Source organism: Aquarana catesbeiana, linkage group LG04 (genome assembly GCF_042186555.1).
Source record: "Aquarana catesbeiana isolate 2022-GZ linkage group LG04, ASM4218655v1, whole genome shotgun sequence".
Lineage (NCBI taxonomy): Eukaryota > Metazoa > Chordata > Amphibia > Anura > Ranidae > Aquarana > Aquarana catesbeiana.
This window is the reverse complement of record NC_133327.1, coordinates 568520601-568545790: the sequence shown is the minus strand read 5'-3', so window position 1 is coordinate 568545790 and position 25190 is coordinate 568520601. Positions and strand designations below refer to the sequence as shown.

The 25190-nt window shown below is 42.7% G+C and overlaps 1 protein-coding gene across 2 annotated transcripts in view; it reads left to right on the top strand.

The window, feature by feature from the left end:
* Window positions 1–25190, top strand: part of ACOXL (acyl-CoA oxidase like) — a 513410-nt gene that overhangs the window by 161096 nt on the left and 327124 nt on the right. For both annotated transcript variants that reach the window (XM_073628050.1, XM_073628051.1), the window contains exon 10: window positions 20637–20671. In XM_073628050.1, the coding sequence (XP_073484151.1) occupies window positions 20637–20671 (35 nt within the window). The remainder of the gene's footprint in view (window positions 1–20636; window positions 20672–25190) is intronic.

Here is a 25190-nt window from a genome sequence, read left to right as displayed (position 1 = left end):
ATAATTGTTGTTGACCATTATCACTATGTTTCCACCCTTATCAGCTGATTAAATAGTAATTTGATAATTTTATTTTAAATTCTGAGGGGCTGTTTATTGCAATTTAGTGGCCCGCAGAGCCCTCTGATGTGGCTCGTGATTGAACCAGGGAAGCCCATTTCTGGGATTGGCAACCCATTAATCGTGATCTAGGCTTGCCAACCCATTATTCCAAAGCATCAGAGTGCAGGGAGCAGGTGACTCTTGTCCCAGGCAGAGTAATACCAAGTGCACTCCTCTAATCCTTTCTAGGAGCCTGGATAGCGGTGCCAGCAGGGTGGGGTGAAATATGTTGGAGTCTGGACAAATGTCTGCCAAGCCTGCACACTCACTAGTCAGGGGCGTCCAACTTACTGGACCTTGGCAGCCGGAGCAGGGGCTTCTACGAATTTGTCGTGGGTCACCACAATTTACTTAATACATATTCATTTTCTTAATTTATATTGTTAAATGGACATTTTGTTTTATATATCCCACACTGTCAATTTCTTACAAACCTTTTTCACACTACAGCACACTACGCTCAAAAGGTTGCCTTCTTATAAAGTATAAAAATATTAAATAAAATATTTTTTAGGTGTTAAAAACTACAATCTGCTAATTTGAGCCCCAAGAAAAAAAAAACAATGCTTATTTTTATAGGACATTTGTTTACTGCTGCCTGCCTCCTATGTTTTGGTGCTTGGTTCAGTGAAAAGTACTGTGGCTAAACTCCAACCAAATGACTAAACACAGGGTTGATATACATATATGGAAGCTGTTTGCTTGATAAAGGATTTGTATCTCTGTCAATCCAGTTCTAACATTTACACAGGCCAGCCACATAGTACAGAGTCCACCAGAGCATAGAGTCCACCTGTTTGTAATTTAATCTCAGCATAAATACAGCTGTTATGTGAAGCTCTCAGAGGTTTGTTAGAGAGCCTTAGTGAACAAACAGCATCATGAAGGCCAAGAAACACATCAGACAGGTCAGGGATAAAGTTGTGGAGAAGTTTAAAACCGGGTTAGGTTATAAAAAAATATCCCAAGCTTTGAACATCTCACGGAGTACTGTTCAATCCATCATTTGAAAATGTTAATAGTATGGCACAACTGCAAACCTACCAAGACATGGCCGTCCACCTAAACTGACATGCCAGACAAGTAGAGCATTAATCAAAGAAGCAGCCAAGAGGCCCATGGTAACTCTGGAGGAGCTGCAGAGATCCACAGCTCAGGTGGGAGAATCTGCCAACAGGACAACTATTAGTCGTGCACTCCACAAATCTGTCCTTTATGGAAGAGTGGCAAGAAGAAAGCCATTGTTGAAAGAAAGCCATAAGAAGTCCTGTTTTCAGTTTGTGAGAAACCATGTGGGGGACACAGCAAACATGTGGAAGAAGGTGCTTTGGTCAGATGAGACCAAAATTGAACTTTTTTTTTTTTCACCTTGAACACACCATCCCCACAGTGAAACATGGTGGTGGCAGCATCATGTTGTGGGGATGCTTTTCTTCAGCATGGACAGGGAAGCTGGTCAGAGTTGATGGGAAGATGGATGGAGCCAAATACAGGGCAATCTTAGAAGAAAACCTGTTAGAGTCTGCAAAAGACTTGAGACTGGGGCGGAGGTTCACCTTCCAGCAGGACAATGACCCTAAACATACAGCTAGAGCTACAATGGAATGGTTTAGATTAAAGCATATTCATGTGTTAGAATGGCCCAGTCAAAGTCCAGACCTAAATCCAATTGAGAATCTGTGGCAAGGCTTGAAAGTTGCCGTTTACAGACGCTCTCTATCCAATCTGACAGAGCTTGAGCTATTTTGCAAAGAAGAATGGGCACAAATTTCACTCTCCTAGATGTGCAAAGCTGGTAGAGACATCCCCAAAAAGGCATGCAGCTGTAATTGCAGCGAAAGGTGGTTGTACAAAGTATTGACTCAGGGGGGCTGAATACAAATGCACGCCATACTTTTCAGATATTTATTTGTAAAAAATTTTGAAAACCATTTATCGTTTTCCTTCCACTTCACAATTATGTGCCACTTTGTGTTGGTTTATCACATAAACTCCCAATAAAAATACATTTACGTTTTTGGTTGTAACATGACAAAATGTGGACAATTTCAAGGGGTATGAATACTTTTTCAAGGCACTATATGTGGCAGGGCAAGAGATTTGTTTTTTTTTCTGCTTCAGTTCACTAACACAGGTCTTGCCCCTGCCACAGGCTGTGAGTGGACAGTGAAATGGTAAGCAGCACAGTGATGAGCTCATCTCTCTGTCACTCTACCCTCCTATCAGCATGCTTCTTATTTGAACATGAGCACTGCTGAACAACTGACTGGCTCTTTGTGCTGCTTCTCTGTCTGAGCTCTGTTGTACAGGGGACAGCAAGAGGCCAATTCTGAGTAAATTCAGATACTTACAATGACAATACATTTAATGATGTATTAATAAACATAGAGCTGCAATTTTTATGTCTTTCATTCTTGCCTGGAGTGCTAAAGAAAATCTGTCATTTTCAGTAAGAAAATGTACTGCAAGTCCAAAAAAAAAAATGATTGAGTCCTGTAGTAAGCGAGACTTTCTTTACAATCAGTCAGGCCACCGCTTGTTATTGTGCTGTTTTCGATATATAAAATATTGCAGTAGGTTGCCAGCTACCAACTCATACAGTATACTTCCTTCTCACAACTGTCCAAGAGCAAATACCGTATATAATCATTGCAGATTTTTTTCTTCCTGTTGTACCTACAGGACAGAAAGTAAAGGAAAGTCTGTCCAATGGAACATCAAAGATTACTCTATCCAAAACTTTAAAAAAGTATTTGTTTTAGATATACTTGTATATTTTAATGTGTTCTGTCTTTGGAAAAGAAGAGATATACCCTGAAAGTGTCAAAGATGCTCCTTGGAAATCCATCTCACAGTAGTGTGACAAATACAAGAACTTTTGACATATTTATGTTGGTAAAAGGTGTATGTGATTCTGTCGCAGTTCTGACAGCACTGGCACAAAGATCTCTTCTGCAAAGTGGCAGAGTTTTAAAGATAGAAAAGCTGTTTTAAAACATCGGGAGAGTAAAGAAAATTCCTATGTAGAATTGTTTCAAAGATGCAACACAATAATTAAACATGCAAAATAACTAACCATTTACTTCCATCATTGAAAATGTCTTATTTTCCTCCACTTTTTCCTTATCATGGATACAGCGGTATTTCTTTATGTATTTGTGGCAACCTGTATAGTAAAAGTGATGCAAAAAAGAATTTGTGCAATATATACAGAATAACCTGGGTATATGGGCTTTTTCAGGCACCAGAAAGAAAGAACATACATAAAATTTCAAATGTTATTACACAAGTAAAAAGACATAAAATCAATGGCTGATTACATGTCCGTAGCATTCATCTCTCAGGACATCTCCACAAGATACATACACAGTGCATTCATAAAGTATCCAAACCCCCATTCACTTTTTTCAATTTTGTTATGTTGCAACCTGATACTTCAGTTATTTAAATTAAGGTTTTTGTCATTAATCTACGTTCAGTACCCTATAATGACAATGTGAAAACAGAATTTTAGAAATTTCTGTGAATTTATTCAAAAGAAAAAGCTGAAACATCACAATTTACTTAATACAATTGTTTCCATCAGCTGTCAGGTGCATGCTGCCTCCATTGCGAGTGAGGGAACCCGGCAGTGAAGCCTTACGGCTTCACGCCGGTAACCCTACCACTTTTGGGTGGAACTCCGCTTTAAGTGTTCAGTCCCTTTACTCAGTACTTTGTTGAAGCACCTTTGGGAGCAATTACAGCTTTGAGTCCTTTTGGGTATGACGCAACAAGTTTTGCACACCTGGATTATGGGATTTTCTGTCATTATCCTTTGCAAATTCTTCAAAGCTCAGACAGGTTGGATGGGGACTGTTGGTGGACAGCCACTTTCAGATCTCTCCAGAGATGTTCAATAGGATTCAAGTCAGGATGCTGGCTGGGCCACTCTAGGACTTTCACAGAATTGTCCCTAAGCCACTCATGTGTTGTCTCGTCTGCGTGCTTAGGATCGTTGTCATGTTGGAAGTTGAACCTACAGCTGTTGAAAAGTACCCCCCACAGCAGGATGCTTCACTGTTGGGATGGTATTGGGCAGGTGATGAGCGGTGCCTGGTTTCCTCCAAACATAGCATTTAGAATGGAGGCCAAACAGTTAATTCTGGGTTTCATCAGACCAGAGAATCTTGTTTCTCACAGTCGGAGAGTCCTTCAAATGCTTTTTTGATAACTCCATTTGTTTTGCACTGAGGAGAGGCTTCTGTCTAGCCTCTTTGCCATAAAGCACAGATCGGCGCAGAGCTGCAGTGATGGTTGTCCTTCTGGAACTTTGTCCCATCTCCACACAGGATCTCTAGAGCTCAGTCAGAATGACCATTGGGTTCTTGGTCCCCCTGCTCACTAAGGCCCGTCTCCCCCTAATTGCTCAGTTTGACCAGGCGACCAGCTCTTGGAAGAGAAAAGTAAGGGGGAATTGGGGGAAGGGGACAATTGGGACTTTATATGAAACACATCACTAGGGCAGGCTGAGTCATCAGGTGTAAAAAATTGTAAGATTTATTGATACCACATGAAAAACAAAGTGCAATAGATGATACTCACATATAATCAATAGATATGGTACAGAGTAAGTAAAACATGGCAGTAAGACATATTGTAGTAACATAGTAACATGTTAAACATTGTAGCATAGGTAAATTACATTATCATCAACATTACACCCAACATGTGTATACGTAATCAATATTGTATTAAAATCAAACTGATGGCTAAAACACTAAAATGCCCATGGTAGATGCATATTTGTTGTGACATGTCAAAAAATTATGAATGTTCAGTTGTAATGCTCGACGCGTTTCGTGGAAGTTTGTCCACTCATCAGGAGCAGTTATCTGGAAATATCTAGAATAGAGTGTAAAGTGGTAATTAATATTATTTAATTACAACAGGAAGAGGGGAAGCAAAACCGCTAGTCCTAGCACTCTTACCTGTGGATATATGGTATAATGGTGGTAGAGCATATATAGTAATGTTCATGATGGTAGGAAATAATCAGGGGTGAATGTAGCATCCCCACGGGAGCTGAGGAGGTAACCAAGCGGCGGCATGGCGAGGCAATTCAGGATACCGTAGAAAGATAGGTAGTAGGAAGGTTCCCCTTGGTTTCCAACATGGTAGTGTAAAATAAAACATAAACCCAAGGTAGCTGTAAAATAGTTAAAGTGGGTGTATAGTTGTAAGCAAAAAACGGGTAATGTTGGATGACCACAGAGTGGAAGATAGAGTGTGGGACAAAGTGAACCAACAGTAGAAAGGGCATAAGAGAGCCAGACAAGTGATATCAGGGGAGCCAGTGAGACGAGAGAAAAGAAAAAGCCCACCACAAACACCAAGTAACCAGAGTGAAGGGACAGTGCATCGCGGTAAATGTGAAGACAGGCAAGTAGATGGGGGTAATGAAGGCATGTTGCAAAGAGATAGAAGTACATGGTTACCTGAGATGACATAATCTCAGCCGGCCAGCCAACGAGGTAACCCCCAACGTCACGTTGGGACGTGCTGTGAGGGAGGGGAGGAAGCAGCCCACTAAGGCGACTGCGCCTATGTAGGCAACCTCCGCCTCCATCAGTATGCACGCCAGATAGAAACAGCGTCACGTCAGCACGTGACGTCAGGTGACGCCAGACGTGCGGGGCGTGGCGTCGACGCACAGCGGACACACGCCCACGATCCCGTGACTGATGGATCAGGGGGATCGGGGGATAGTAACGGTGCGCGTCGCAGCTCCCAGGGATGGAAAGGATCCACCCCCCGAGTGCCAACCCGGAAGGATAACATGACTAGGATAAAACAAAGATATTCCAAAATAACAAGTAAATATAGTATAATTACTAGGCACTTGACACAAGACCAGAGCAATGGTAAATATGATAATTAGTGTGTGTTTCCATCCCTATCAATATTTGAAACAAGAAGTTTAGGTTGGGACTTTATATGAGACCATGACCATCCAGTACACAGGTCTCCATCCCTATGTATATGAGAAAAGTAAGGGGGAATTGGGGGAAGGGGACAATTGGGACTTTATATGAAACACATCACTAGGGCAGGCTGAATCATCAGGTGTAAAAAATTGTAAGATTTATTGATACCACATGAAAAACAAAGTGCAATAGATGATACTCACATATAATCAATAGATATGGTACAGAGTAAGTAAAACATGGCAGTAAGACATATTGTAGTAACATAGTAACATGTTAAACATTGTAGCATAGGTAAATTACATTATCATCAACATTACACCCAACATGTGTATACGTAATCAATATTGTATTAAAATCAAACTGATGGCTAAAACACTAAAATGCCCATGGTAGATGCATCCATCAGTCACGGGATCGTGGGCGTGATGTTTCAGTTTTTCAGTTTTCATACATTTGCAAACATTTCTAAAATTCCGTTTCCACGTTGTCATTATGGGGTACTAAGTGTAGATTAATGAGAAAAAAAATAACTGTAGTATCAGGCTGTATCATACAGTAATAAAATCATTAAAAAAAAAATCAAAAAAGAAAAAGGTATGAATAGTTTATGAATGCACCAGAGGCGTAACTAAACCTTCAGACCCCCGGTGCAAGAAACCTTAAAGACCCCCCCTCCCCCTTTCACCATATACTGTAAGGGCCCTTTCATACTGGGGCGGTTTGCAGGCTCTATTGCGCTAATAATAGCGCCTGCAAACCGACCCTAAAGTGCTGCTACTTTGATTCCAGTGTGAAAGGCCTGAGGGCTTTCACACTGGAGCAGTGCGCTGGCAGGATGGGAAAAAAAGTCCTGCTAGCAGCATCTTTGGAGCGGTGAAGGAGCGGAGTGTATACCGCTCCTTCACCGCTCCTGCCCATTGAAATCAATGGGGCAGCGCGGCTATACCGCCGGCAAAGCGCCTCTGCAGAGGTGCTTTGCGGTGGTTTTTAACCCTTTCTCGGCCGCTAGCTGGGGGTAAAACCGCCCCGCTAGCGGCCGATTACCGACGGTAAAGCGCCGCTTTACTGCCGACCCCGCCCCAGTGTGAAAGGGCCCTAAAACAGTAAAACATTTTTGTTTCTGATTTCAACTTACCGTAACTGTGGCAGTGGTGGTGGGATAGGGATGACATCAGTGGCAGTGGTGGCATAGCGATGACACCAGTGGTGTGGTGGTGAGATAGGGATGACATCGGTGGTGGTGGTGGTTTAGGGATGACATCAGTGGTGATGGTGGGGGGATAGGGATAACATCAATGGTGGTGGTGGTGAAATAGGAATGACATCAGTGGTGATGGTGAGATAGGGATGACATCAGTGGTGGTGATGAGATAGGGATGACATTGGTGGTGGTGGTGGTGGTGAGATGGGGATGACATCACTGGCAGTGGTGGGATAGGGATGACATCAGTGGCGGGGGTTTGATAGGGATGACATCAGTGGCAATAGTGGGATAGGGACAACATCAGTGGTGGTAGTGGGATAGAGATGACATCAGTGGTGGTAGTGGGATAGGGATGACATTAGTAGTGGCGGTGGTGATGGGATAGGGATGACATCAGTGGCAGTGGTGGGATAGGGATGACATCAGTGGCAGTGGTGGGATAGGGATGACATCAGTGGCAGTGGTGGGATAGGCATGACATCAGTGGAAGTGGTGGGATAGGGATGACATCAGTGGCAGTGGTGGTGCTGGGATAGGGATGACATCAGTGGTGGTGGTGGAATAGTGGTGGTAGTTTGATAGGGATCACATCCATTTTGGTAGGGATGACCTCAGCGGTGGTGTTGGGATAAGGATGATGACAGCGGTGGTGGGGGGATAGGGATGACATCAGCGGTGGTGGTGGAATAGGGATGACATCAGCGGTGGTGGTGGAATAGGGATGACATCAGCGGTGGTGGTGGAATAGGGATGACATCAGCGGTGTTGGTGGGATAGGGATGACATCAGCAGTGGTGGGGGTGTTCAGTCATGGTGATGCTGATGGGGGGGGTCAGTAACAGGCAGCAGAAGTGGTGATAGGGGGGTTAAGTCAGGGAGTCAGTGGTGATGGTTATGGGGGGGTTCAGTCAGAGACAGTGCTGGTGATGGGGGGGTTTAGTCAGAGGCAGTGAAGGTGGTGATGGGGCATGGGCGGGTCCAGTCAGAGGCAGTGGTGATGGGGGGGTCCAGTCAGAGACAGTGGTGGTGGTAATAGGGGGGTTCAATCAGAGGCAGTGGTGGTGGGGGGGTTAATTTAGAGCAGTGGTTCTCAACTCCAGTCCTCAGGACCCACCAACAGGCCAGGTTTGCAAGATAGCTGAAATACATCACAGGTGATATCACTTGCTGCTCAGTGATTGCAGTATTCTAGTCTGCAACTCCCCAAGGTAATACTTAAAATCTGGCCTGTTGGTGGGTCCCGAGGACAGGAGTTGAGAACCACTGATTTAGAGGCAATGGTGGTGGGGGGGAATCAGTCAGAGGCAGTGGTGGGGGGGGTTCAGTAAGAGGCAACAGAGGTGGTGATGAGGGTTTCAGTCAGAGAACAGTGGTGGTGGTTATGGGGGGGTTCAGTTGGAGGCAGTGCTGGTGAAGGGGAGACTCAGTCAGAGGCAGTGGTGTTGGTGCTGGGGGGGTCAGTCAGAATCAGTGCTGGTGATGGGGTGGGGGGGCTGTCAGAGGCAGCGCTGGTGATGGGGGGAGGGGGCTCAGTCAGAGGCAGTGGTAGTGGTAATGGGGAGGATGGGATCAGTAAGATGCAGCAATGGTGGTGATGGGGAATAGGGATGAGATCAGTGGCACTGGCAATTACTTGCTCACTGTATCAGTCGATTCCTCCCTTCACATGCCTCCATGGATGCCTCTGGTAACAAGGGTCTCTTCACAGAGCCGAGGGCTCCTCCCCCTTCACTCTATTGGTCGTAACTTTTTCCTTCAGTTTCTGGCTGCTGACATGGCTTTTTTTTGCAGCTATGGATGGAAAAGATGGGTGGGGACTGCAGTCACAGTGCTCAGCTTTCTCTCAGCCATAGTGAGTGAACTAGAATAGGTGGTGAGGGGGCGTGACCTGAACGGCATGTGAGAAGCAGCTTCCTCACAAAGCTCCCGCTTGTAACTGTGTACTGATCCTGTTCCCGACATCCATACAGCACTTGAAAGCCACCAGCAAACTTCAGAACAGTGAGGTACCCGTTTGACCAGAACCCATGATGGTTTTGAGAGGAAAGGGCAAAGAACACAGACACTGCTCTGAGATCCATGATGGCGCCGCCGGGGGTCCGCAGCAGCGTAGACAGAGCAGAGCTGATAAGCCTAAAGACAGTGAATAAACCCCCCAAAACTCCTAAGCACACTGGCGGGGACCCCCTCACCAAGGACATTAGATACTATGCCCAGAAACTGGCAGGCTCTCTGACTCTGGATGAACCGGCTGGGGGGGGGGAGAGAATGAGGGGGAACCTACAGCACAGAGTCCTGTGAAGGAAGGAGTTCCAGGGTGCACGAGTCACAGTACCACAGCAGCTCATGCGGAGGGAATGGAGGAGAACAGTGAGGAAGATTTGGAAGAGCAAGCAAATCCCACACTGGCTGAGATCCTGAAGGCTGTTAATAAATGTGCTGCTTCAGTGAATGCCCTGCAGGAATGCTTTGGTGGTCTGAAGGAGGAAGTGTCCCTAATCAGGCAGGACATACAAAAAATCAGGTAAAGAACCACCGCTGCTGAAAGCAAGATCAGCGATGTGGAGGACAAACTCCCCCCTCTGATAAGAGACTCACAACTCCAGAATGGTCGCTGCTGTGGACCAGTGTGCAGATGACCTTGAAAACAGAATGAGAAGGAATAACGTCAGAATAGTAGGTCTCCCGGAGAAGATAGAGGGTAGAGACCCCACAGAGTTCATTGAAAAATGGATGCAGGAGGTGTTTGGGAAAGATGCGGTCACACCCCTTTATGCTGTGGAGAGGGCCCACCAGGTCCCACCTGAGACCCCTTCCACCGGGTCATCCCCTCTCTCCCTATCCTTGCACATCTGCTGCATTACAAGGATAGAGAAATCATTCTGCGCCTAGCCAGGGAGAAGCAAGACATAAGGTTTAATGGAGGAGAGCCTGGTTCACGGAGGTTAAGAAACGGCTACAGAAACTACAGGCGCCATACGCCATGCTTTACCCAGCACGACTCCGTATTACCGCAAGAGGCCAGGCCCACTTTTTGAGCAAGTGGAAGACGCCTCAGCCTGGTTGGACATAAATGAAAGTGCTTTCCGCCCGGCCAGAAGAATGGTGGCTGAACAGGATTGACTTGCCCCAAGTTCGCAGGGTTTGACACCCCGATGCAGTCTGAAAGGCACATTTGATTAATTACTGCCCAATTCGTTTCCCCTTTCACGTATAGGTGCAATAGTTGTTACTTATGTCGGGAACAAGAGTTGATTTGTTGCTCTCTGTCCCCTCACAAAGAGAAAGCGTGATGCCACGAGCAAAACCCAAAAAAGATACTTAAAGTGCTAAATGCATTTTGGTTTACCAGAGGTGACTCTCAGGCTGGTGGTTGTGATGCCAGCGGAGAATAGGACCTGTTGTCCTAAAGTTATTCCAGTTGTACGATCCTGTACAGTACATTTCATCCTGGGAGCCCTCGGGATCGCGGCTGCAGCTGGGGCCACATAAAAAATAATTTTTCCGAGAATTTGAACGATAACACAAAAACTTTTCTTTCGCTCATGGTTAGTGTTTGGCTGAAGCCATTTATTATCAATCAGCTGTGTTTACTCTTTTTAAATCATAAGAACAACAGAAACTACCCAAATGACCCCGATCAAAAGTTTACATACCCGAGTTCTTAATATCGTGTATTGCCCCCTTTTAACATCAATGACAGCTTGAAGTCTGTTGTGGTATTTGTGGCTGAGGCTCTTTATCTTCTCAGATGGTAAACCTGTCCATTCCTCTTGGCAAAAAGCCTCCAGTTCCTGTAAATTCTTGGGCTGTCTTGCATGAACTTCACATTTGATATCTCCCCAGAGTGACTCAATGTTATTGAGGTCAGGAGACTGAGATGACCTCTCCAGACTCTTCACTTTTTTCTGCTGTAGCAAATGACAGGTGGACTTGGCCTTGTGTTTTGGATCATTGTCATGTTGGAATGTCCAAGTACGTCCCATGCGCAGCTTCCTGGCTGATGAATGCAAATGTTCCTGTATTTTTTGATAACATACTGCATTCATCTTGCCATCAATTTTGACCAAATTTCCGGTGCCTTTGTAGCGCACACATCCCCAAAACATCAGCGATCCACCTCCGTGTTTCACAGTAGGAATGGTGTAACTTTCATCATAGGCCTTGTTGACTCCTCTCCAAATGAAGCGTTTATGGTTGTGGCCAAAAAGCTAAATTTTGGTGTCATCACTCCAAATGACTTTGTGCCAGAAGGTTTGAGGCTTGTCTCTGTGCTGTTTGGCATATTGTAAGCAGTATACTTTGTGGCATTTGCGTAGTAATGGCTTTTCTCTGGCGACTCGTCCATGCAGCCCATCCCTCTTCAAGTGCCTCCTTATTGTGCATCTTGAAACAGCTATACCACATGTTTTCAGAGAGTCCTGTATTTCGCCTGAAGATATTTGTGGGTTTTTCTTTGCATCCCGAACAATTTTCCTGGCAGTTATGGCTGAAATCTTTGTTGGTCTACCTGACCGTGGTTTGGTTTCAATAGAAACCCTCATTTTCCACTTCTTGATTAAAGTTTGAACACTGCTGATTGGCATTCTCACGTCCTTTTTATATCTTTATATCCCTTTCCTGTTTTATACATTTCAACTACCTTTTACTACAGATCCTTTGACAATTCTTTTGCTTTCCCCATGACTCAGAATCCAGAAACGGCAGTGCAGCACTGGATGAAAGATGCAAGGGTCTGTCAGGAGTCCAGAAACTCATTGACCTTTTATACACACACACACTAATTACAAGCAAACAGATCACATGTGAGAATTGTTACCTTTAATAGACATTCAAACCCCTTTGTGTCAACTTATGTGCATGTTATCAGGCCAAAATCACCAGGGTATGTAAACTTTTGATCGGGGTCATTTGGGTAGTTTATGTTGTGATTATGATTTAAAAAGAGTAAATACAGTTGAATTATAATAAATGGCTTCAGCCAAACACTAACCATGAGTGAAAGAAATGTTTTTGTGTTATCATTCATATTCTCTGAAAAATGGCCAAGAAATCATAAATTCTGCCAGGGTATGTAAACTTATGAGCACAACTGTAATCAGCCATTGATTTTATGTCTTTTTAAATATGTAAAAAAATAATTAAATTTAATCTATTTTCATTGATTCTGGTGTATGAAACTTTCCATACACCCAGTGGTTAGTCTGTATATATTGCACAATTAGGGATGTCCGCAGATTTCCAGACTTAAGTCACATCTCATTCTCCAGATGTAAATAAGAATTTATCGCAGGCATCTATACTAACAATGAAAATACTGCAGGTTTCTTATGAATTTGGTGCAAGGCAGACTACATACACAGCTGCAGAAATGAGTTGCAAATGTCCTATTAAATTGCCCTCATAGAATCTTAAAAGTCATATCATTTTATTTAAGTTAGTGATAGATACTACCTTCTGTTATTCTGGGGAAACCCAAAACCTGAGTGCACATTCTATGCAAATTCTGATATGTACCAGAAATTGGGAATTTATTACCGCCCTCCCCTGCCCCAGAACACCCAGTGTGTGCAAATCGACTAAAACCGTGGTGTAAAATAACCTGAAATACGAACATTGATAGCCTGTCTTTACAGATGTCTTCTCTGCTGTTCTCAGATTGCTGCTCACAGTAGAGAAGTCTTTAAATGAGGCTTTAGCTAGCCATACATTAATAGAATTTCATTTGAAAATTTTAAGAACGTTATTTTGACTTTCCAATCATTAGTGTTTTTGACTGCATTAACAGAGAAAATTTGAAGGAGCAGGATAGAATTTTTTCCCGAATTACCAGTTTTTTTTTAACAGTGAATGTGGTTTTTCTTCAGAAAGTCCATTCACTCCAAAATCGGATGTTAAAACGAATGTGTTTGAAGTATTTTGTAAATGTACTGTAAGAATTTTTCTATGACTATTAACCCAAAAACCTACTAATGTATTAGATTCAAATTTAACCATTCCTTAAAAAAAATAGACACCATCAGAGGGGGTAAAGCATATGCAGAAGACTAGTGTTTGATAGAGGTAATTTTTGACAAAGCCAAATAACTTTGGGTATATTTTTGGCTTATAGGAGGAAACTGCAGCATCTAGATAAAATTCATGAAGACACAAAGAGAACATACACACTCCATCCAGATAGTGACCTTGGTGGATTTATATGTAGGACCCAGAGCTAAAAACATGGTAACCCCTGCACAGGTACACTGTTGGCAACTACAGTATGCTTTGCACTAAGTCATTTAAACAGATGAGAAAAAGCAGTAACTACATATCTGAGAATATCAGTTGTCAGATCGAAGTTATATCTTAATATGAGATCAGCAATTGTAACTTTTGTTTTTTTATAGCCATGTTTTATTTTATTTTCTAGCAGTTTCTAAAGTATATGTGAAGCGTTTTAACGAAAAAGTCTTGTTTGTGAATAATATACTGGATTTGTGACTCTTACATGACATCTCAAGTTTACCGCATGATAATTGACTACTTTCTACTTTTTTGTGCCTAATTTGCATGTGGCTTGAACAACAGAGCTAAATACTGTGCTCTTCAGCTGCACTCTGGCCATGCTGAGAAATATCGTGACTCATTTTCCCTTTGTAGGTTTATTTTCTTTTTCTCGTTTGACTGTACAGTTTGAATATGGCTCTAAGATGTATAAAAAGTATATCTAATTGGGAAGGGAATAGAAAGTCAGGTTTACATTGCTGTTTGGGTCCCAGCGCTGGGAGATTCATCCTATTTGCCCTGTCAAAGGGATTGAAAATCCAAACTTTCACAGTTGTTATTGAAACAGGAGGTGAGGGCAAATCTTTCCATAGGGACACCTGTTCATGTGACAATTACATGTGTGTGTAGGTCCCATGCACACGGACAAGGAAAGGCTAATAATATGCCCAGTGGCAAATTCAGGGTGTTTTCCCATGCCCGGGGAGATGCAGGTGCCGCATAAAGCCAGCAAGACAAGTAAATGGTAGTACACTGCTGTGTTGTTATAAACACTGATGCTTCTGTGCATCGGTGTGTACCCGTGCATGCGCATACAACGTATTTCCCGAAAGTGGAGGTTTCGCTTTGGGACATATATGGCATTTGCACACATGTGGTAAATGCCAATGCACAGAAGTATCAGCCTGCTATACAAGTGATATAAGAAAGAGAGTTTCTCTGGCGCAAAGTTAGATGCCGAATTAGCATGGTAAATACAGTCCCATAATAGGCAGCAAGGATAGTCAGTAGTTCAAATGTAATCTATACATCAGTATATGGGAAATTCATGAAGGTAAAGGCAGCAGCTATCCTCAGAGTATAGCCAGCTCTGTAACAAAGACAAGGAAGGAGAGAAAGGGAAGCACCACCTGAGTGTAGAGGTTAAAAATCATTTATTCCACAAGGATTAAAAATTCGTTTCAGGATGCAGGGAGGGGAGAGAAGGCTGCTCCAGTCCATTCTTTGGATATCACGCCGTCCATGGGGTTTGTGAGGATCAGGTGTAGGTCCTCTGGGCGTCCTGTGGCCACCAGAAAGCAAACCAGGGTGGAACACAGGCAGAAATGACGTCATGGGATGGACGAGATGGCTCCCCTGCCTAGGAAAAACGCACAGTATTTTATGCAGCTTGATGCTTACGAGGAAATGTTCTTTTCACCTCCTTTTGTGTCTGTAGGACAAGATGACAAAGTCATTCTTCATTGGGACACAGACAGCACAGATAAAAACTAGCTTGTGGTAACCACTCCTAGTCAATTCAAAACTTAAAAAACGAGTTTGGGCTTCAGGTAAACTTTAACCACTTGAGCTCTGGAAGGTTTAAGCCTCTTCATGACCAGCACACTTTTTGTTGTTTTGACACTGCGCTACTTAAAAAAAATTATATTCTTTTTATTGAAATTTTTATAATAAAGTTACAAACATTAAAACAGAGTCAGCACTACACCATACCAGCACCAGTAAACAATGCAGCTCCAGACCATAGTAGTGACCAGTTTCTTGTAAAGAGGTAAATAAGGAAAATAAAGCACACATTTACAGAGTCAAATTGCATCCCCCAAGGGATATCAACAGGTATTAGGCCAGGTGCTCACCAAGGCCTGCATACAGTTAGCATTTTGTCCACAGTATAAACTTTTAACCAATAAGCAGTTAATCTGAAGCGGTAGAACTATCATTCATCCAACCGCCCCACACCTTTACAAATTTAGTTGGTACCCCTCTACTAAGATACGTAGCATTGTACCTTGGTAAGGTATTATTTATTAACGCCTTCTAATGGTAGGGGCCAACGGTTTCTTCCATGACAGAATAATTATTTTACGTGCTTAATACAGGAGCAGGGTAAGTAGTATACGGATCACCTGAGTGCCAATGGGTCCACCAATCCCAACAAACAGACTGCTATGAAGGATCTGATGGTAATCGTCATAGCTGACTTGGCAGAGTCCATAACCTCCACCCAAAACTGCTGGATCGGTGTGCAGTGCCATAAAGGCACTGCACTACCTTAACTGGTAATTGCGCGGTCATGCAGCACTGTACCCAAATGAAATTTTATATCATTTTTTTGTACACAAATAGAGCTTTCTTCTAGTGGTATTTGATCACCACTGGGGGTATATATATATATATATATATATATATATATATATATATATATATATATATATATATATATATATAAAAAACCCAGTGGTGATCAAATACCACCAAGAGAAAGCTCTATTTTGTGAAAAAATGATATAAATTTCATTTGGGTACAGTGCTGCATGACTGCGCAATATATAAGGGCTCAAAATTTTGAAAAAAAAACTATTTTTTATTTTTGCTGTAAAACATATCTAATAAAACAATTTAAAAATTGAATTTCTTCATACTTTTAGGCCAAAATGTATTCAGCTACATGTCTTTGGTAAATAAAAAATCACAAAAGGTGTATATTGATTAGTTTGTGTGAAAGTTATAGCATCTACAAATAATGGTGTATATAATGGAATATTTATTTATTTTATATACTCGTAATGGTAGTGATCAGTGACTTATAATGGGACTGTAATAGTACAATGAGTAATCTGACACTAACTAGGGGTGCATCGGATCGTCACCGATCCGTGATCCGAATGGTTCAGCCTGTTCAGATCGGCACACACTCGATCCGCAGAGCGCTCCGCTGCTTCTGCCTTAGGAGAGGCCGCAGCTTCGGCCTAGCTCTGGAGCGGCGGCCATCTTGGTACACTCGGCGGCAGCCTAGGTGAGCGGCGTGCTGACATCATCACCAACTGCAAGCAAGCAGACAATCGTAGGGGAGATGTGGGGAGATGTGGATATTACAGTGGGGGGAGATGTGGATATTACAGTGGGGGGAGATGTGGATATTACAGTGGGGGAGATGTGGATATTACAGTGGGGGAGATTGTGGATATTACAGTGGGGGAGATGACGTGGATATTACAGTGGGAGAGATTGTGGATATTACAGTGGGGACTATACGGTGGTGGAATTTTCACAGGTTTTTGTAAATTCAATTAATTTTTTTTATTTGTTGATCCGAAAATGATCCGATCCGTGACTCATGATCCGAGGAACGATCCGAACCGTGAGTTTTTTTTGATCCATTGCACCCCTAACACTAACTGACACTGGGTGGGAACTGACACTGACATCACCAGTGACACTAATACAGTGGATTAGTGCTGTACTAAGGACATTGGCTGGGAAGTGGCTAACATCTAGGGGCAATCAAAGGGTTAACTGTGTGCCTAACAAAGCGTGATGTGTGTTGCTTTTACTAAGAGATGGGGTTGTTTTTTCTCTCTGCTTAGTAAGGAAAAAAAACAGCCACATTGCTGCTCCGTGTACAGAGCCCAGTGTACTCAGTAAGCACAGATCTCTGTAATGTGATTCACCAAGACAATCGGCAGGCGCTGGCCTTAAATCATTGTCTGGGAGCTGCTGACCAACTTGTGCTGTACTGAACGACAGCCCAGATTGGGCGGCGGGCGCGCCCCCTACCCGGAAATGCCGGATCAGGTACATGTACTTGATCTGGCATAGAGCGGCCTCCCTGCCACAATAGATTTACATGGGGCGGTCTGCAAGTGGTTAAAGAAGAAGTAGGGCCAAAGCTTTTTTCCCTACTTCTCCTGTGGGTCGCAGGCATGCACTTAGTTCTGCACTCCTGTGATCTAGATTCAGCCAATAGGGGGGTGAAGTCCGCTGCCGGCTGACATCACTCTGCCAGTCCAGACTCTGAAGGGATAATGACTTTAACGTCCACCCAGATGCCTGACTGACTGCCGGTTGCTCCCATCCTCTGCGCAGCCCAGCACTGCAGTGAGCGCTGGAGGGGCTGATCAGAAAGCGGCTCTCTGAAGACTGAAAACTGAGTGACCAGCAGTCAGATCGCTCAGCTCTCAGTCTTAGTGGGGGGGACGACGACAAATGCAGCATCGAACTTATGCTCATCCTTCTAGGCTTCTAGCCATAGATGCTTGCTTGCTTGCTTGCTTGCTTGTTTTTTTGTTTTTTTTGTTTAACCTCTTGCCTTCTGGGCACTTTCACCCCCTTCCTGCCCAGGCCAATTTTCAGCTTTTAGTGCTGTCGCACTTTGAATGACAATTGCACGGTCAACAACTGCAATACTGTACCCAAACTCAATTTTTATCATTTTTTTGAGACAGATGGAGATTTCTTTTGGTGGTATTTAATCACCACTGGGTTTTTGATTTTTTGCTAAACAAACAAAAAAAGGCCAAACAAAAAACATTTTGAAAAAAAATAAAGGTTTTCTTAGCTTCTGTTATACAATTTTGTAAATAAGTATTTTTTACTCCTTCACTGATGTGCACTGACGAGGCTGCACTGATGGGCGGCACTGATAGGTGCCACCTGTCAAAATCGTCCTTTCAAGTCAAAGGGGCTGCGCTGCAGCGTGAGCTAAAGCTTAGCTTCCAGTTGCAGTGCATTAGCCCTATTGTAAATTGCCATTTGGTGCAAAAAAAAACAAAAAAACAGGCATTCAGGAGGCGGAAGGATCACCTACTGAACGCCTGACAGCGGCTACTTATCCGCACTTTATAAAACGATACACTGCTAGTTCCACACTAGCCCATTCTCTAACAAGTGATCAACGGTGGACCACTTTTCAGAGAATGGGCTAGACTAATTAATTTGTACAGCAGTGACTGAAGACTGTTCTACAGCTCTGCTTTAAAAAATACTGCACATCCCACAGAATGATGGGAATACCTAATTATACACGGGCTCTGCTATGTGAGAAGAGTAAACACAGACAATCAACTGTTTCTACTACATAAAATGGCCTGAAGCTAACTTAGGAGGTTTGTGGATGGTAGGGAAGGGACAATAAAAGAGAAGACAACATTGCAAATACTACATTAATAAAAGAAACCTAAAGCCCATCACCAACTTAGCCAACTTGTCCAGTCATGTGTCAGAGTCAAGGTCCTCTTTGATTTCCACCAGCATTGACAGCGGGCAATCCTCTATGCATAGCACACTCCTATGAGGACAGGATGCATGATTACCCAACCACAGGCTGTGTGTCCGTGATAGCCTGGGCTCACAGATAACTTTAGCATGTATAGGGTGAGCACAGGTGTACTCTGAGTGTGAACATTTATAACCCACAGCAATAAACTGACTAAGCATATCTAATTGAATCTTTTTATCTGTATTATTTATCAAACTCCTATATAGTGCATAGTTGAATTTGATAGGAAAGATTACCCTCTGATCTCATTAGAAGTACCCTTAGAGGTGCACATTTCAAATGTTAAGAACCACTGGTTTCAACTTTTGATCTATAAAGATATGATGGTGTAAAATGTGGATTGCTAAATATCGGTTTATTTTTTTTTTTATGATTGAGATGAATATCAGGTCAAATTTTAAAAGACATTGATTCAAAGATCTAAACTTTTCCAAAAGCTTCCACAGTTTTTCCCTCAAAACTGTATAAATTGGCACAAATGCGTCCTGTGGGTGGCCCCCTCTAAGCACCACCCAGCTCGGCAAAATTCCTACGCTGGATTGAAAATTATTAACAGAACAGTGACTGAACTCTTCCGATCGCTGTGCAGCAATGCCACTGTGTGCAGGCAGATGCCAGGGCTGCTGAATATAATGGCTGGCAGTAGAGATTCCTCCATCCATGCTGCTTAACATGAATGGGGGAATCAGCTGATTTGCTGTCATTTGAACTGTTTGGCTAGCTTAACTCCTTTTCTACTAAGGTAGCTTTACAAAGGATTAAAGCAAGCTCCTGAATGCCTGACAGCAGTTGGGTTGCTTTTTGGATGGGCTAGTGTGAACCTATATTAATTTATAAATCTAATTAGACCAATTCATTTGTACAGCAGTGACTGAAGACTTTCTGTTCTATTGCTCAGCTTTATAAAACACTGCACATCCCACACAATTGCGAGAATACTTAATTATACACGTGCTCTGCTATGTGAGAAACGTAAACACAGACTGTTTCTACTGCATAAAATAGCCTGAAGCTAACTTATACAGTAAATAGGAGGCTTGTGGATGTTCACGAAGGGGAGACCAGGATGTTTATAAATGTACCTTGGTAGAAAAGGAATTAAGCCAGCCAAACACAGGGTGAAGAACAGAAAATCAGTTAATTTCCACATCCACGTAAAGCAAGCTCACGGCTGCAGCTGCCTGCTATTGGTTTATAGAGCCAAAAAAGGGCTTTCAAGTAAATGTAATCTGGGTGGCTCTATAGCCTTCTGATCACTTTTATGGGGCTCTGAAACTGCACCCTCCCTTCCTCCACCAGCAGGGTCCATAGTGGTTTCTGGGCTCCCTTATACCTCTAGGACAAAGATATGCAATTGGCGGACCTCCAGCTGTTGCAAAACTACAAGTCCCATCATGCCTCTGCCTTTGGGTGTCATGCTTGTGGCTGTCAGAGTCTTACTATGCCTCATGGGACTTGTAGTTCTGAAACAGCTGGAGGTCTGCTAATTGCATATCCCTGCTCTAGGAGGTCTCCAAAATATAAAGACCCTCGTGAAGGGTTTGTGACCCAGAGGTTGCAGACAAAATTACAAAATTGTATATGAAGTATTTGGTATTCCCCAAATGATATATGGTATTGTATAATAGGAAAGTTTATTCTCTGCTGGAAAATATTTCTGCAAGCTGGAATAACACCTAATTATGCTGATTGAATAATTTAGCAAAGATTTCTGATTTATTGCATCTCTGTTAAAAATATCCTATTTGTCATCCATTTAAATTTGAAGTTTTTTCCTTATTCTGACTTAACTAAGAGTGATTATTTTTTCTTGCAGCTTGGATTGACCATAGCAATCCGCTACAGCCACAGGTAAAGAACCCTGTTTCATTGCTTATTTGTATGAAATGTGGCTTAAACTAAGTGATATCTAATCTTCTGCTCTTGCATGGGCTGCTTGGTGAGATGGCAGCTTCATGTTGCATGATTTTGTGCTTTACATACATTGGATATTGTTGAGAATAGTTGGCTGCCTAAATAAATTGATTTAACATTTGGTGTTCCTAGATTACAACATACAATTGTAAACAGACATTTTTGTCATAAAAGTTAACAAGCTTTATTGTACATAACCCGGGCAGAATCGAAAACTAACTTGGCTGATTAATCTTGAGAATACTTCTCAACAGGCTTATTTTAATTTAAAAAAATGCCTTTACAACTGCTTTAAGGGGGTTTCTTTGATCACATGTCCAACCACCGTGAGATTCTAGAGAATCTGCTTCTGGAAACAAGGTATTTCCTGCCTTCGGTTTCCTTTTGTGACTTTAAAACATATTTCCACTTTTGCATTTGAGAAAAACCCACTGTATGTTTGTTTTGTGTTCCTACGGCATACCTAAAGCAAATATTTTTTTGAAATATTTCTTACCTTTTTAGATGTTTCTCAGGAAGAGGTGTCATGGCTGTTTGCAAGGTTTTTTGAACAATGTTAGAAAGAGCTTGTCCCAGGTCTGTCCTCATTACCATGCAATGCAAGAAGCCCAGGCTCTACACATTTATCTCTAAGACCCCTTTCACATTGAGGCAGTTTTCAGGCGTTTTAGCGCTAGAAATAGCACCTGAAAAGCGCCTGAAAACTGCCTCCCATTCATTTGCATGAGTGCTTTCACACTCGGGCGGTGCGCTTGTGGGATGTTAGAAAAAGTCCTGCAAGCGGCATCTTTGGGGCGGGTTTGGAGCTCTGTAAAACGTGCTCCAAAAACGCCCCTGCCCATTAAAAGCACTTTGAAAGTGCCGCAAAACTGTTTTTTCTTTTTTTTGGACTGCCCCTATAGCGCCCGAAAAGCACCGCAAAAGCGCATCCAAAATGCAGCTAAAGCATCGCAAATACGGCCGACTCCTCTTTAGCGGCACTTCAGTGTGAAAGGGGTCTTAGAGCACAAAGCACCAAATAGAGCACCAGAAAAGGGAAATCTACCTATATATATTAAAGTTGGGGTTATTTAGCTCAAGTGTAGAGCCCGCTAGCGAGAACAGTCCAAATAAAATTGGCCCACTTTTATTAAATAAAGATCAAAGTTCCAGAAATGAAAGCAAATGTTTCCCACACAGGGGGTCTTCAATCTTAACACACAGATTAAATATCCAGCCTCCTGGCACACTTTAGTAAAGCCATACAGCCTCCTGGCTTACACACACCACACTGCTGCTCAGGCCTTCCACTTTAGGCCCTGGTCTGTCTCCCACAGACCATTCTCTTGTCAGCACTGTCCATATAGATAACAGCCCCTCGCTGCTCTGACCCTCAGGCTTGGGTCTCTGGCTTCTCCCAGTGCACTCCTGCACTCTCTGGCTACCCCCTTGCAAGCCTGGACTCCTCGGGAGGGTGGAGCCCAGAACCATGGTCAAGTGTGTACAAATAGCCCAGCACACACCTGACCACCAGTCAGTGTGCTGGTGATTCTCAAAATCAGGACCCAGGACTGGGGATTTCATCCCACCCGGATCTCTAAGAAATCCTCGGGCTCAAGGTCCCGAAGTGGACTTGCCTAAGCAATGAGGAAACTGAAAAGCCAGTTTCCTCCCAAATAACCAAATCCCCTGGAACCCCTCAACCTGCCTGGTTGAGAATCCTGCATTCATATCCTAGTGGGGTACCACGCTACCACAATATATATATATATAGGTTAAGGTTATGCTATGTAAGTGGGGTCATGTATCAAATATAAAGTAGATGTTATCCCAATTTGGTTAGAAAAGTGGAATTAGACTTTGACCGGTTCCCGACTAGCCGCCGCAGTACTGCGGCAGGTTGACTCTCTTGCACGAATTGATGTCCTTGTACGTTGGACGCGCGTGCCCATCCGCTAGTGGGGGAATCAAGGGAATAGAGTGAGATTGTCTGTTCCTAGTGATTAGGAACAGCGATCTCTCTTTACCCCCTGTCAGTCCACTCCCCCAACAGTTTGAAAGCACCTCCCTAGGGAACATTTAACCCTTTGATCGCCCCTGGTGTTAACCCCTTCCCTGCCAGTGTCATTTATACATTAATCAATTCCTTTTTTATAGCACTGATCAATGTATAAATGTCATTGATCCCAAAAAAAGTGTCAAAAGTGTCCGATTTGTCTGCCGCAATGTCGCAATCCCGCTAAAAATCATAGATTACCACCATTACTAGTACAAAAAAAAAAAAAAGACATAAATCTATCCTCTATTTTGTAGATGTGATAACTTTTGTGCAAACCAATCAATATACCCTAATTGGGATTTTTTTTTACCAAAAATATGTAGAAGAATACATATTGGCCTAAACTGAGGAAGAAATGTGTTTTTTTTACATTTTTTTCTTTCTTTTTTTTTTTTTTGGGGGGGGGATATTTTTTATAGCAAAAAGTAAAAAATATTGTTTTTTTTTCAAAATTGTTGCCCTTTTTTGTTTATAGCGCAAAAAATAAAAACCGCAGAGGGTATCAAATACCACCAAAAGAAAGCTCTATTTGTGGGAAAAAAGGGACATCAATTGTCAGGTAAAGCGATGCAGTGCTGTATCGCAAAAAATGGCCTGGTCAGGAAGGGGGCAAATCCTTCTGGGGTTGAAATGGCTAAGGGAGTAGGATCAGAGTAGTGGATTTTTTGACTATAATTATACACCAACACAGGACATAGTGGCTAAACAGGGATAACATTTTAAAACTTAGTACATCTTTGTAGTGTTGAGATGTTTCTTAGAAGGGATATCGCTTCTATATAGTATAACAAAATGACCCCTTGAATTCCCCTTGTATACAAAGAAGAGATCCTACTCTGCTTTTGTTTATTTGATTACAGTGGGCCCTAGGGTATCCTGTAACGCTTCATATAAAATTAGCCCTAGCAGTTCAACCAGTGGGTCGATACACCAAATTCTACTGGGGATGCATAAACACTAGCACAATGTCAAATAAGTTCTAGAAAAATAGTGAACTGAAACTTACAGAAATCATGGAGACTCTCTGTTTGACTTTTTACCCTTATTGTCACTGAGATGAAGCTCAAGCAGTGGATCACATTTAAAGCCAAGTGTAAAAATCAATGCAGTATACCAGATGTCACCGAATACAGTACTCCCAGTGTTTGGAGGAATTGTTTTCATAAATTAGCAGTTGTACGAGTATTTAAAATATTTTTGGTAAAATGTGATACCATCAAAGCTTATATTTTAAGCAGCCATAAAGTGTTCCAGCTCTAGAGGTAGATGAGAACAACACGTTCGGTTTTTTTTTTTTTTTTTTTTAAATAAAGTAATATGTTGTCAGATCGCTGACAATTTAGCTATGGTACATGTAAAAAGAATATATTTTTTTTCAACACACCTACGCATCAGGAAGTCTATCCCCGGTACGTGGGTGGTGGGGGCGTACAGAGAGATTTCTTATCATGTACGGTGATTCTGGGGATACCAAGTGAATACCAAGGTGGTTTCGCTCAAAAAGACTGATGAGCAAGAAATGGAACAAAAATACATTATCTAAGAAGAATCAGTCCTACACAAATTTACAAGAAATGAACACTTTGTAGGATGTGTATACCTAGTGATTTCCATTACAGGTTCCTCTATCGAACTCTATGCAGGTTTCTGATCCTTTATTGCCGTGCCAACAATTATGACATATTTAGTGTTAGTCTAAACATGGAACATTTCATAGTACTTCACTTTTTTTTTTCTGAAGATGTACTTGTTTACTATAAGAGAGCAGTATGCAAAGAACAGCAACCTGCTTCTGCACCATTCACTATTGCTCTTGTCGGGTTTTACATAGCTGTTGGAAGGACTGTAAAGTTCATGATGTCAGGTCACCTGAGAGCGGGGCTGGAATCGCGTCCTTTCTTGACATGACCACGTCTACAATTTATTGTACAGTGTCTGTTGCACACCTTTAAATAAATTAAAAAAAAATGGGGGAGAGGAGCAGGATTAAAAAAAAATTCATACTCCCCTATGTGGCTTCAGCATCGATCTGATGCTGCAGCTGTCCCCTGCCACCTCTAAGACCAAGAACCGAGTGATCACTTGACCACTGATTGTTCAGTTTTCGGTCTTCACTGAGCAGAGAGCGGTGACTGTCAGTCACCACTCTCTGCTCTGCCCTTTCAAGTGCTCACTGGGGTGCCAGGCTGTGGAGGGAGTGGAAACGGCTGGCTCAGAGTCTTGGCAGTGCACCTGATGGTCAGGCATCTGGGTGGATTCTGCCATTATTGTCAGGATCCATGCAGAGCCTTGTTTGGCTCTGTGATGTCTAGGTCACAGGAGTGCAGAACTGAGTCCATGGGAGAAGTATGGCCAAAAGAGCTTTGGTCATACATCTCCTTTAATTTTCTTTTTTTAGTCTTTTTTCCTTTATTTTTA